The 11,389-nt window shown below is 35.8% G+C and overlaps 2 protein-coding genes across 6 annotated transcripts; one reads left to right on the top strand and one right to left on the bottom strand.

The window, feature by feature from the left end:
* The first annotated feature begins 168 nt into the window (after positions 1 to 168).
* Positions 169 to 2,736, top strand: LOC149724868 (uncharacterized). 3 transcript variants are annotated; one of them, XM_089892399.1, is made up of 5 exons: positions 169 to 366; positions 827 to 981; positions 1,569 to 1,680; positions 2,016 to 2,136; positions 2,471 to 2,736. In XM_089892399.1, exons 1-5 carry the CDS (start codon positions 239 to 241, stop codon positions 2,708 to 2,710), a joined length of 756 nt encoding a protein of 251 aa, XP_089748525.1. In that variant the 5' UTR covers positions 169 to 238; the 3' UTR covers positions 2,711 to 2,736. The 3 variants fall into 3 exon arrangements, with proteins under 3 accessions (XP_089748525.1, XP_089748526.1, XP_089748527.1); XM_089892400.1 differs by having other exon boundaries at positions 830 to 981; XM_089892401.1 differs by having other exon boundaries at positions 172 to 366; positions 845 to 981.
* On the bottom strand, positions 2,527 to 9,368 carry LOC149724869 (bactericidal permeability-increasing protein-like). 3 transcript variants are annotated; one of them, XR_016386494.1, is made up of 14 exons: positions 9,153 to 9,368; positions 8,791 to 8,902; positions 8,618 to 8,737; positions 8,264 to 8,363; positions 7,867 to 7,995; positions 7,530 to 7,593; positions 7,302 to 7,428; positions 6,666 to 6,810; positions 5,010 to 5,086; positions 4,227 to 4,371; positions 3,538 to 3,811; positions 3,411 to 3,431; positions 3,255 to 3,331; positions 2,527 to 3,195 (listed from the first exon to the last, which is right to left on the bottom strand). XR_016386494.1 is itself a non-coding variant. In XM_089892397.1 (13 exons), exons 1-13 carry the CDS (start codon positions 9,280 to 9,282, stop codon positions 3,154 to 3,156), a joined length of 1,494 nt encoding a protein of 497 aa, XP_089748523.1. In that variant the 5' UTR covers positions 9,283 to 9,365; the 3' UTR covers positions 2,527 to 3,153. The 3 variants fall into 3 exon arrangements, 2 of the variants coding, with proteins under 2 accessions (XP_089748523.1, XP_089748524.1); XM_089892397.1 differs by lacking the exon at positions 3,411 to 3,431 and having other exon boundaries at positions 3,586 to 3,811; positions 9,153 to 9,365; XM_089892398.1 differs by lacking the exon at positions 3,411 to 3,431 and having other exon boundaries at positions 3,586 to 3,760; positions 9,153 to 9,362.
* Between the last annotated feature and the right edge of the window lie 2,021 nt (positions 9,369 to 11,389).

The following is an 11,389-nucleotide window of genomic DNA, read 5'->3' on the forward strand; positions in this document are numbered from 1 at the left end:
ATACTCGCTTTAACACGCTACAACATAGCATTTACCGGTCAGTGTGGTCGTGTGGATATAGTTATAACCATACAAAGCGTTTGAAAACCTATGTTCACGCTCGACTGCTGTTTGGCTTGAAAGTTACAGAAAAAAATGCCTAAAGCGATTTTCGTTGTGCGTACTCAGCCTACCGTATCGAGCTGTACATAGTCTCTAAGCAAATGCCTGCAGTTTCTACACTATAGCAGCAAACAGAATGTCAGAATCAACTAAGTACCGGTTACCCAGTGATCTTGCTCAAAGAGCAGTGTTTGAGAAACTAAATAAACAAGGCGAAAAAACAACTCGGACTGCAGGAGAGACGCAGGAGTTCTACAGTTCATGGTAATTCATTTATTGTAATTTAAATATACAGTATATCAAAATCGTTCAACAAAATATTTTGTGGTAATATGTAGTTGGGTGAGAAAGATGGGACAGCTTTTTACTCTATTTTCGCTTCCCCTTTGATTGTAAACAAAGAACGTTCAAAGAATTATAAAACCGTACCCTCACGACTCCCATACACCGTTGTAAATTGTTTAAAACACAGAATATTTTGATATTATATACTAAAGTTATTCCATCCTCCCAACCCTACTATATATGTTATAATTTTTATGACTTTTTTAATTATGCCTTTTTTAGCTGTTACTCGAACAGATACTGAAGTTATACCGAATCTGTATTAAACTTTGTCCCTGCCCTAACTGATATAAACTAGTGGTCTGTGGTCATTACAAACCTATGATATCACATTGCTTTGATTTCTATTGTGTTTAAGCGTTCTGTAACACATGTATAGCAGGTCGTATATTTTCAGGGCTGAACAGTACGACAATGACCAAAGTGTATTTCAACACAACTCCTACGATACTGTGATATCTACTCTTGCCGAAGTCTTGCCTAATGAAAGTAGTAACAACTACAAAAACCTGTGTTTTCTGGACATGGGGTCAGGTGCGTTAAACTGCCCGAATAAAAACCTTTCACTTTCAAGTCTAACAATTCGTAAATCCAGTTTCCCAAACACCATAAACACCTTTTTGTCGGCCATAAACTGTCTTCTTAAAACTCTGCATATTAAATTTACTGCTTGAAAGGCCTGTAAAACGTAATTGAAACTAAATAAACATTTTTCAATAAAAACGCAAAACATAATTGAAATTAAAATGTACAGACCGAAGCGTTTTAATTAAACGATGAATGTGATACAGTTAAATTCTTTTATTAAACTCAGATAATTTGTCGTTTAAGAATTCGTGAACGCTGTCAATATTTTACTTTGATAGTCGAATGGGGGAAGATGGGACATTTTTAAAATCTATTATCCCCTCTCATTTGGTAGTAAACAAAGAATATTTAAAGAATTATAAAACCGTATCCTCACGACTCCCACAGACTGTTGTTGAATGTTTAAAAATGCGGTCGGGATATTTGGATATTTTGTGCTAAATTTCCCCTATCCAACCCCGCAGTACCATACTATTAAAATCTATTAAAAACGTTGCTTCTATGTTTAGTGAACAAAATTACCTTGCGCTCAGGTACTGGAAACATCAGCGAAACATTGCATAAGCACGGATTTAAAGGCGTAATAGATGGAGTTGAAGGGAACAGTGAAATGAACGCTGTTGCTAAGCAGAAAAACATACATCGGTAAACAGTTCACTAGTTAACAAAAAGTCTTGCGTTAATTGTTACCAAATTACTTAGTCCGGCGTTGGTTTTAGGTTTAAAGGGTTCGTCGCTGTTATCACTGTCGGCGTATATGTCGTTGAGCAAGAGATTTACCGGTAATTAGTCCAACCCATCACTGGTGACTAATATGTTTTCCAATTCGATGAAAAAAATAATCACACACAAAGTAGCATATACATGGCCACTTATAAGCTGGCACAAGGTGTATGAACACCCGTGTTATAACGACTGTCGTTTTCTGACCGCACGAGGATAAAGAAACTTACATTCACTTATTCTTATTTTTTATTAAGAAACCTGATTGTGCATTTCCTAACTCCGGAAACCCCTGTGCCCCTTGATGACGCAAGCTATGACGTAATCACTTGTTGCGCGTCTCTTTCTCCCAGGAGTTTACCAGCTTCGACAGTATTGGTAGGCGATACATGTTCAACCTTAAATAACTCTAAGCCTATTTCAACCAAATGTACAAGTAGACTGTATATAGAACTCGTCAGTTTTGACACCTTTTTTTTCTGTTTACATCTGTAGTAGCGTCGAGGAAGATAGGACACCCTTTTTTTCTCTTTACTTGTCCCATTTTGTAGTAAACAGAGAACCATTTTTTTGTAGTAAACAGAAGATTTTAAAACCGCATTCTCACGACTCTCATAGATCGTTGTCAATTATTTAAAACACGATCACAATATTTGAACATTATGTGCTAAAGGTGTCCCATCTTACCCTACATTACTATACTTATATACAGGAAATGGTTCGACTACTTAAACCAGGAGGTTATATATGGTACACTACTCGAGACACTTCTCAGCATAGCATTTACAATTCTAAACTAAACGGATTAATTGATGAAATGATTCAAAGCGAAAAAGTAAAAGACATAATTCGAAGATCGTTTTCCTACTATACATACGAAGTTGAGAGCGAAAATGGCGGAACAGAAATGTTTTCGTTACCGGGCATCGAACGAGTTTTGAAAAAAACATAAAAACAAAAATAAGTGTAATGATGCTAGTATTTCGTATTCGACTTAGAGAGAGCTAAGTATTAATGAATGTGCACGTTTAAATACCAAATATTGTATAAAAATGCGTGTAAGGAAAAATTCCTTTTATGTTAATGGTGTAAATTACTTGTTAATTATGCCGTCAGTCGTGTTGGTCACTAACATTTATATGATCAGGGTCAACTTAAAAAGTTGCATCAAATGCTATCCATGGTTTGATGCTTAAAACTCCCATTGAAAAATATTGAATTATACAATTCAGAATCTAAAAACATTTTTAAACGTTTATAAAATATATTGATTTGGTTCCAATCAAAAATGTAACAGCCTTTCATTAAAATGCATTTTACAAAATCAACGGCTAAAATTAACACAACTTTTAAGTTGTAGTATGTTGGTATCATACTCCCCATGATTGTGCTAATTTAGGTTGCAATTTTCCAGTCGCAGCTTCCGACCAAGGCCCCCTGCATAGGATAGGCATTAGTATCATAAACTACGACAAAGAAATTATGTTATAGCGTACCTGAACGAGCTGTAACTTTGGAGTCACATATGAGACCCCTGTAATGGTAGGTAGCGGGTAACCTTTCTGCAATATCTCTGCAAATAAAAATGTAAACTGTTTACAGGATTAGGCAAATAAAGATATACCGTAGTAGGATGGGGGAGGATGTGACACCTTTTTAAACTATTTTCTCGTCTCATTCGGTAGTAAACGAAGAATATTTAAATAATCCTAAAATCCTCACTACTCTCATAGACCGTTGTTAATTGTTTAAAATACGATCAGAATAATTGAAAATTACGTGCTAACGGTGCCTTGTCTACCCCACAGTACTATATTATAGCCTTACTGTTGACGGCAGGAATGACATAAGAGCGTAGAGCTCCAGGAAGCAAAAAGTTCAAAAGAGTGACCGGGAGTTTTCCTACTACTGAACTTTTGGCCGAAACAGTTGCAGACATGCTCGACACGGAAGCTGTAAACTTTTCACTGCTTACTGCCAAGTTCCCAGACGCTTTGGTAGCCTGAAACATGCAGTGTGTGTGTTGCTGGCCAAGGATGGTAATAGCCCAACCCTATAATCAATAATGGATTGTCCGAATTAATGGTAATGCAGTAAAATGAAAAAAGGCTAATATATATCGGCCCAACCGCCGCCTCGGAATATCCCACTTAACTGGGTGTCCCTAGTAGGCCGTGGTCTAACCTATTAATAAGTTTAGTTATTCGGTTTGTTAAATAGGGCTACTATTGTGGGCGTGCGTGTCCTTAGGCAAGACACTAAAATTGCTCCAATCCAGTGATCACTAATGAGTTGCCTGAACTGTTACGCATACAACATAAACAAAAAACAATCACTCACAAAGTTACATATTTGGTAACTCGTAAGCTAGCACGAGGTGTATAAAACAGAACACTCGTTTTATAACAAACGTCGTTTTTTGGCCATGCGAGGATAAAGTAAGTTACATTCATTTTAATTCAATTTACCGCGTGTAGGTTCATCGCCAATAGTTTTGTTTTGTTCTTCAATAAAACGTACGTTAGAAAGTCCAGTTCTACTGTGACTTTAATCACTCCAGGACCAATGTCGAACTTAGGTGGTTTTGTAACATTTAATCGAAACTGGAGTGGCCTGAAAAAGAAATACAATACTGTGGGTAAAATGAACACCGTATAAGCAATTAATATGCCATGTTTCATATTCGTGTTTTTTTATTTATTACCAATTCTCTGGTTCGCGAGGATACGGTTATATAGTTCTGTAAATATTATTTGTTTACAATGATATAAAGTTAATGAAAACATCGTTTATGTAACCTACTATATAGTTAGTATATTAAAAAACTTTAAGAGACAACAGGAAACCGAAAAACAAATCTTTTAAAACAACAATGAGCGTTTAAATAGAGTACTGACGGGGAAGATGGGACACCTTTAGCACATGATATCCAAATATCCTGATCGTCTTTTAAACAATTAACAACAATCTAGGGGAGTCGTGAGGATACGCTTTTATAATTCTTTGCATTGTCTTTGTTTACTACCAAAAGGCGAGAAAATAGAATGAAAAGGTGTCCCATCTTCCCCCAACCTACTATATATAATATTCAAATATGTTGATGGTGTTTTAAAAAAAAATAACTACGGTCTATGGGAGTCGTGAGGATACGGTTTTATAATTCTTTGAATGTTTTTGTTTACTGCCTAATTCAACAAGAAAATAGATTGAAAAGGTGTCCCATCTTCCCCCACCCTACTATATATTCTTACCTTCCTTTGAATTTAGAGAAACCAGCAATGAAGGCCGCAAACATATCTGCTGTCACGTTTTGATACTTTTTAGGAAGCTGAAAAAATTGTCAATATAAAAGTCACTTGTATAAAAAGTTCACAAATAAGAACTTAATGATATCCCAGTAATTAACACGTATTGATATTCCAAATAAGCTGTCACAGATTGGATATTTAGAGCCTACATAAAATTTGTAAATGAATTTGTAACTTGTTGTTGTTTTAATTACTTTAATCTTCGCTATCGTTTCCGAAGAGATGCATATAGATTATATTGATTTCTATATTTACACAGTATAGGCTGTGTAATTGCTATGGACAAAAGATTCCAAAATACCACACAGTCTCCAGCATACGTATTTGACTATTTATAATCTAAAACCATTTATACAGTAACGTAAAAATATACGCTGTCTACGTCTCACTAATACCCACCCTCGCGTATTTAAACAAAGAGTTATAGTACTGTGGAGTAAGGTGGAGCCGTTAGAATATAATATAGTAGGGTGGGGGAGATGCGATACCTTTAGCACGTAATATCCAAATATTATAATCGTGTTTTAAACAATTAACAGCGGTCTATGGGAGTTGTGAGGATACGGTTTTATAATTCTTTGAATTTTCTTTGTTTACTACCAAATGGGACGAGAAAATAGAATAAATAGAATCCCATCTTCCCCCACCCTACTACGGTACTGTGGAGTAAGGTGAATCCCGGTAGCATATAATATCTCAAATTTTCTAATCTTTTTTTACCGGTTAAACAACTTTTAGGGTCGTGCGATACGATTTGATAATTCTGTAAATATTCTTTGTGTACCACCAAATGACACGATAAAATAGAATGAAAACATGGGCTACCTTATCCCAACCTACTATATTATGACTTATAGATTGCTAAATAAGACTCATAATGTGGTTGGTTCATTGTATACGGTTTTTACATCACAACATATTGTTTTAAACCCACGAGTCGACTGTAGGCGTATAGTCATATTGTATGTATATAAGACCTCTTTGGTCTTGCAAAAAAACAACAACATTTAAATATATTTGTTAGGTAGGCTCATGCGTGGGAAATATAAAACAAACGCAAAATAAATCGTTGTTTTCAAAACAGCCTTTGTCCAAATAAAGAGGCGTTTCACAAAACAAACTTAAATAAGCATTGTAGTATACATCAAAACAGACGATACGATGCGTATAGGAACTCACAGCGTATTATATCATGGGGAAGTGTAATCAAGTGTTATTATATAGTAGACTGGGGGAAGATGTGACACCTTTTCATTCTATTTTCTCGTCCCTGAATTATAAAACCGTATTCTCACGACTCCCATGGACCGTTGTTAATTGTTTTAACACGATCAGGATATTTGAATATTATATGCTAAACTGTCCCGTCTCTCCCGCCCTACTATACCACAATAACTTAGTTTGTTATCTATAACCTTAATATGGCTCTGTGGGGTAAGATGGGACACCGTTAGCACATGATATCCATTATAATTCTTTGAATGTTTGAGAAAATAGAATTAAAAGGTGTCCCATCTTACCCCGCCCTACTATACATAAATAACCTATTAAAAAATGTCGACATGGAGTCAAAGAGTGTGGGTAGTGTCATGTACCCACCATATCGTTTGTGATCCATATATCGAGCGCATTTTCACTCCATAGTGAGTATCCCAAAGTTTCGAACAGGAATTCGCCTATCACTACGTCAGTCATTTGATCTGTGCCTGGCGGAACCGATATCACGGTGGGCAAGAATGGGAATCTTAAAATGTTGGTGCAACTTAATTATACGACATTTTTATGAACGCATGTACAGCACACTTAGATTTATTTAGTTCTTTAATGTGATAGCGAAACGAAATTCGTGTTACTACACGGGTGTTCTAATTCACACATCTTGTGCTGGCTAATTTGTTACCACGTTAGGAACTTTGTGATTTTTAATAGTTTATGGCTTAACAACAATTGCTTCAAACCAGTTGGCGCTAATGCGTCGTCCAAGTTGTCAGCTAAGCAAACCAAAAAAATGGCTTCAAAAAAAACAATCACCCACAAAGTTACATTCATGATAACTCGTGAGCTGGCACGAGGTGTAAAACAGAACCCCCATGTTATAACAGCTGTTGTCGCCCCGCTACGCGACGTTATAAGGTTTTTTCAATCATTCGTTCAAACCGAAAACGGGCCACTGGGCCTGTTTATACGTGCTATTTCATTGGGCACGGCGCAGAACCAGAATGTAATTGTACTTACTTTATGTTCGGGTTACTTTTTGGGAAGCAACGACCTTGAGCGAGGAGCTGGATAGACTGAGAAGTTACCAACGGTGCATGAGTTAGTGACGCATCAACGACAAGGTTCCTCAAAAACGGAATTTTAACTGCGGCGGATTAAAAAATAATAATAATAACTTTTTTGTCTCAGCGATTAGAGAAATTAAAAAACAAATGTAGCTGGTTCGTTATAATTAACATAACTTACCGTTTAGTTTGGACAAAGCTTTCTCAGCTTGGTTGTTTATCGCTTTTGTAATGGCGGGACAAATCTGAATACACAAATGATGTAATTTAACTTTAACAATGTAAATAAAAAAAACAATGTAAATTAACCCAGTGGTCACTAATGGGTTGTTCAAAATATTAACCAAACAAAAAATCCAGAAAAGTCTATACTTGGTAACGTGTAAGCTGCTGGCACGAGATGTATGAAACCAAACACCCATATGTTATAAAGACTGTCGTTTTTCCGGACACGCGAAGATAAAGTAAGTTACATTCATTCATCAATTAAACACCACACTAACGTATCATTATCGTACTTGTTTCTGGACACTATGTTTAATATTGCCATTCATAGCCTTGAGAATCAGATTATAAAGCCAGGATGCTCCTCCATGTACTTTTAAAGAAATGCTACCAATGTTTGAACTGCAGCTGCCAGTTTTAACCTGCAGGAAAAATTAAAAACTTGTGTGTTTTTATTGACACATACGCTTATCAGTTATATCAGCATCGTCAGAAATGATAGTTCAGTGTTTATATATAGAGAGAATAGATCGTTTATTGTAAAAACAAAAATACCGAACAACATAGTTTAATTGTCTTAAACTTTGGATTGCAGGAACAAACTTATTCGAACCATGCTCCACTTTAAGCGACGACGCCTATACGTCGAGCCCACGTCAATAATTTTTGAGTCTATATTATAATTCTTACCGATGGTTTGCCCAACCCGTCCATGCCCACACTGATTGCCAGGTTAACTGAGATACCATTCGCTTTTGCTTCAAATGACCCGTGATCACTTATGAAAAGACTATAAAAACAATATAATTTCACAATCTATACTATATAGTAGGTTGGGGAAAGACGGGACACCTTAGCACACATACAATATCCAAATACCCTGAGTGGTGTTTTAAACAATTAGCAACGGTCTATTGAAGTCGTGAAGTGCAATTTTTTGAATATTCTTTGTTTACTACCAATTGGGACGAGAAAATAGAACAAAACGGTGTCCCATCTTCCCCGTCCTTCTATATAAAACAAATGTTTGAAATAAAATCTTACTATTTGTATCTCCAATTGCCGTTTAACTGTAGGAATGCATTTTGTAGGATAAGGCGAATAGTTCTCGGCGCTTCAGTAGTGATTTTACTTGTTCCCAAAGTAAAACTGTTGATTTTCAATCTAAAGATTCGCTAGTTTAATAAAACATAGTCTGAAAGTTGAATAAAAAATACCCAGAAAGCGAGTATTTGACTTTCCCAATTGGCGTTCTAGCTTTACCAGATACATCCGGCAATTTAATATCCTTGACCTGCTTCATTGCTAATGCCAACCCGGCATCTTTTACTGTAGTAAACACAAAAGTAAACAATTAATGTAGATAAGCGGTTTAAAATTACTTATTTGTCACTTCGATTACGGTAGCAAAGATTTAAAAATATTTTAAACAAAATGACTGGATATAGCAATAAAACAACAGTTTCTAAACACGCCTATACAGTTAAAAACATGTTTACATTTATTTGGGAGAAAAAGTGTAGTCGCTACACGGAAAAAAAAGCGTGGTCATTTATATTTTTTACAAGTCAAAACTTACTAAAATTTAACCCTTTGTCTGTCACTTTCAACTTTATTGATGGCAATTGTCCTGTTTCAGGTTTTTCCATTACTAGAACAGTTTTGCCACCCCATGCAACCAGCAGCAAACAAAATAGCTCCAACTTCATCACGCTTTGCTATATTATATGTATATACTAAACAGTAATGTGGGCTATATCCTATAAACGACCAGGTCGAAGAAAAGAACTTCGGTTTAGCATTAGTTACAAACTCTATTTTACTTTTCGTACTCGATTAATTGTTATAGCCGTTTTTCAACGTTAAAGTGAAGCGAAACTGTACACAGCATGACCCTCGCGCCGAAGTGAATACTTATTATTGAAAGGCTATAGACTAGCTCGCACTCACGCAGGGACCGTAAACATAGACTCCCACCAATCCCTACGCGCTATCTAACACATTGATACTATTTTATTTAATAGATACCAACACGAGTGACAACATGTCACATAGTAGGGGGGAGATAAGACATTTTTTCATTCTTTTTTCTCGTCCCCTTTGGTAGTAAATTAAGAACATTTAAAGAACTATAAAACCGTATTCTTAACCCTCCCGTTGTTAATTGTTTAAAACACGATCAAGATATTGACATATGATGTGTTAAAAGTGTCCCGTCTTCCCCCACCCTACTATACACACAGTTCTCTCTTACCTCTCAACAAAAAAATTCAGGACATATAGTACTTTGGGGAAGGATGAGACAACTTTAGCATATAATATCCCAAAATTCTGATCGTGTTTTAAATCATTAACAACGGTCTATGCGGCTCGTAAGAAAATTTTTTTCACATTTTCTTAATTTTTTTTGTTTACTACCAAATGGGACGAGAAAATAAAAGAGAAAGTGTCCTATCATCTTCCCCCACCCTACTATATATAGCATTTCAACAGGATAAAGATAGGCTCGGGTGTCAAATACAGTGGGTGGCTGAAATATTAATTCCTTGTGCACGCAAGCACACGGGATATTACATACTTAATCCGATTACGCTGTATGTTAATTAACAGCGCTTTGTAATATTCTGTCTAGATGCCTTTGCGTTCTGTTTTCTCGTCCCATTTGGCAGTAAACAAAGAGCATTCAAAGAATTATAAAACCACATCCTTACGACTCCTATATATAAACCGCTGTTAATTGTTTAAAACACGATCAGAATATTTGGATACTATGCGCTAAAGGTGTCCCACCTACCCTAGTATTCTATAGTATTGTGAGGTAAGATGGAATGCCGTTAGCTCCTAGACCACATACTTCCTGATAGCGTTTCAATAATTAACAACGGTCTTATAGACCCGCGAGGTTACTGTTAACTAACTCTGTCAATATCCCTTGTTTACTACCACATTCTACGAAAAAGGGTATTAAAACATCTTATATTACCCCATTCTATATCCCATTTTAACCCATTCCTTAATTATTTTATTTTTGTTCTTTCATCTTTCTGTCCTATTGTTGTATAAACCACATCTCTTCACTATATTTTTAAACTTCATTCTAATTGCCAGTAAGTTAAAAAAACAGCTTTACTTTCTCATGCGTATCTTTTGCATTGCAGCTAACAACGTAACAGTGCGTAGTTGCTAATAAGGTACTGCACATTTATTATTACGGTTAACACGGTCTTCTTCCTGGTGTATGACACAGTCTGACGTACTGTTCCACATTAGTTTACGTCACATATACGTCTATCGATGCGAAAAAAGAGGAAATCGTTGGTAGATGGTTATAAAGTGAAACAGTTTCGCTTTCACCTCTTTAATTTAACGTCTCCCAAATGCATACTAGATTACGAAAGCGGAAAATGAGGAACTTGTTGACATAGTTATTTAGTGAAACACTTTTGCTATCAGCTCGTTAATTAAACGTTCTCTAGATCCCATTTTAAACAAGCTATATATTTAAATGGCCCCTGCGACGATGTTGGTTGACCTTAAATTAATAATACAGAAAATTCAGAATTGAAAATACATAAATTGCTTCCAGAAAAATGACTACATAGGCTCTTAATGACAATAAACTATACCGTTCCACATGTGGGTTCTTTCATACGCGAATATGTTTTAAAACTGTATAGGTTTAAAAGTAACTATACGATGTAATGCATGCATTTTAACTTGTAGTAGAACTTATACGTTACAAATGTCATATTCCTTAGTCATCAAATACAAACAAAACTTGCTGTTTAAACTTTGTTGGCCCCCTAAAAATGGCAC

The sequence above is a fragment of the Ciona robusta genome, chromosome 14 (assembly GCF_009617815.1).
Source record: "Ciona robusta chromosome 14, ASM961781v2".
In the NCBI taxonomy this organism is placed as follows: Eukaryota; Metazoa; Chordata; class Ascidiacea; order Phlebobranchia; family Cionidae; genus Ciona; species Ciona robusta.

Bases quoted from the DNA above. Each gene is read 5' to 3' on its own strand.
- LOC149724868 (XM_089892399.1), top strand. From the start codon at position 239: ATGTCAGAATCAACTAAGTACCGGTTACCCAGTGATCTTGCTCAAAGA. The intron at 982-1,568 runs GTGCGTTAAACT...CCTTGCGCTCAG, and splicing joins TTTTCTGGACATGGGGTCAG to GTACTGGAAACATCAGCGAA. The intron at 2,137-2,470 runs GTAGGCGATACA...ACTTATATACAG, and splicing joins TACCAGCTTCGACAGTATTG to GAAATGGTTCGACTACTTAA.
- LOC149724869 (XM_089892397.1), bottom strand. From the start codon at position 9,282: ATGAAGTTGGAGCTATTTTGTTTGCTGCTGGTTGCATGGGGTGGCAAA. The intron at 7,429-7,529 runs GTAAGTTATGTT...AATCCGCCGCAG, and splicing joins AGCTTTGTCCAAACTAAACG to TTAAAATTCCGTTTTTGAGG. The intron at 5,087-6,665 runs GTGGGTACATGA...CAATTTTTTCAG, and splicing joins TATGGATCACAAACGATATG to CTTCCTAAAAAGTATCAAAA.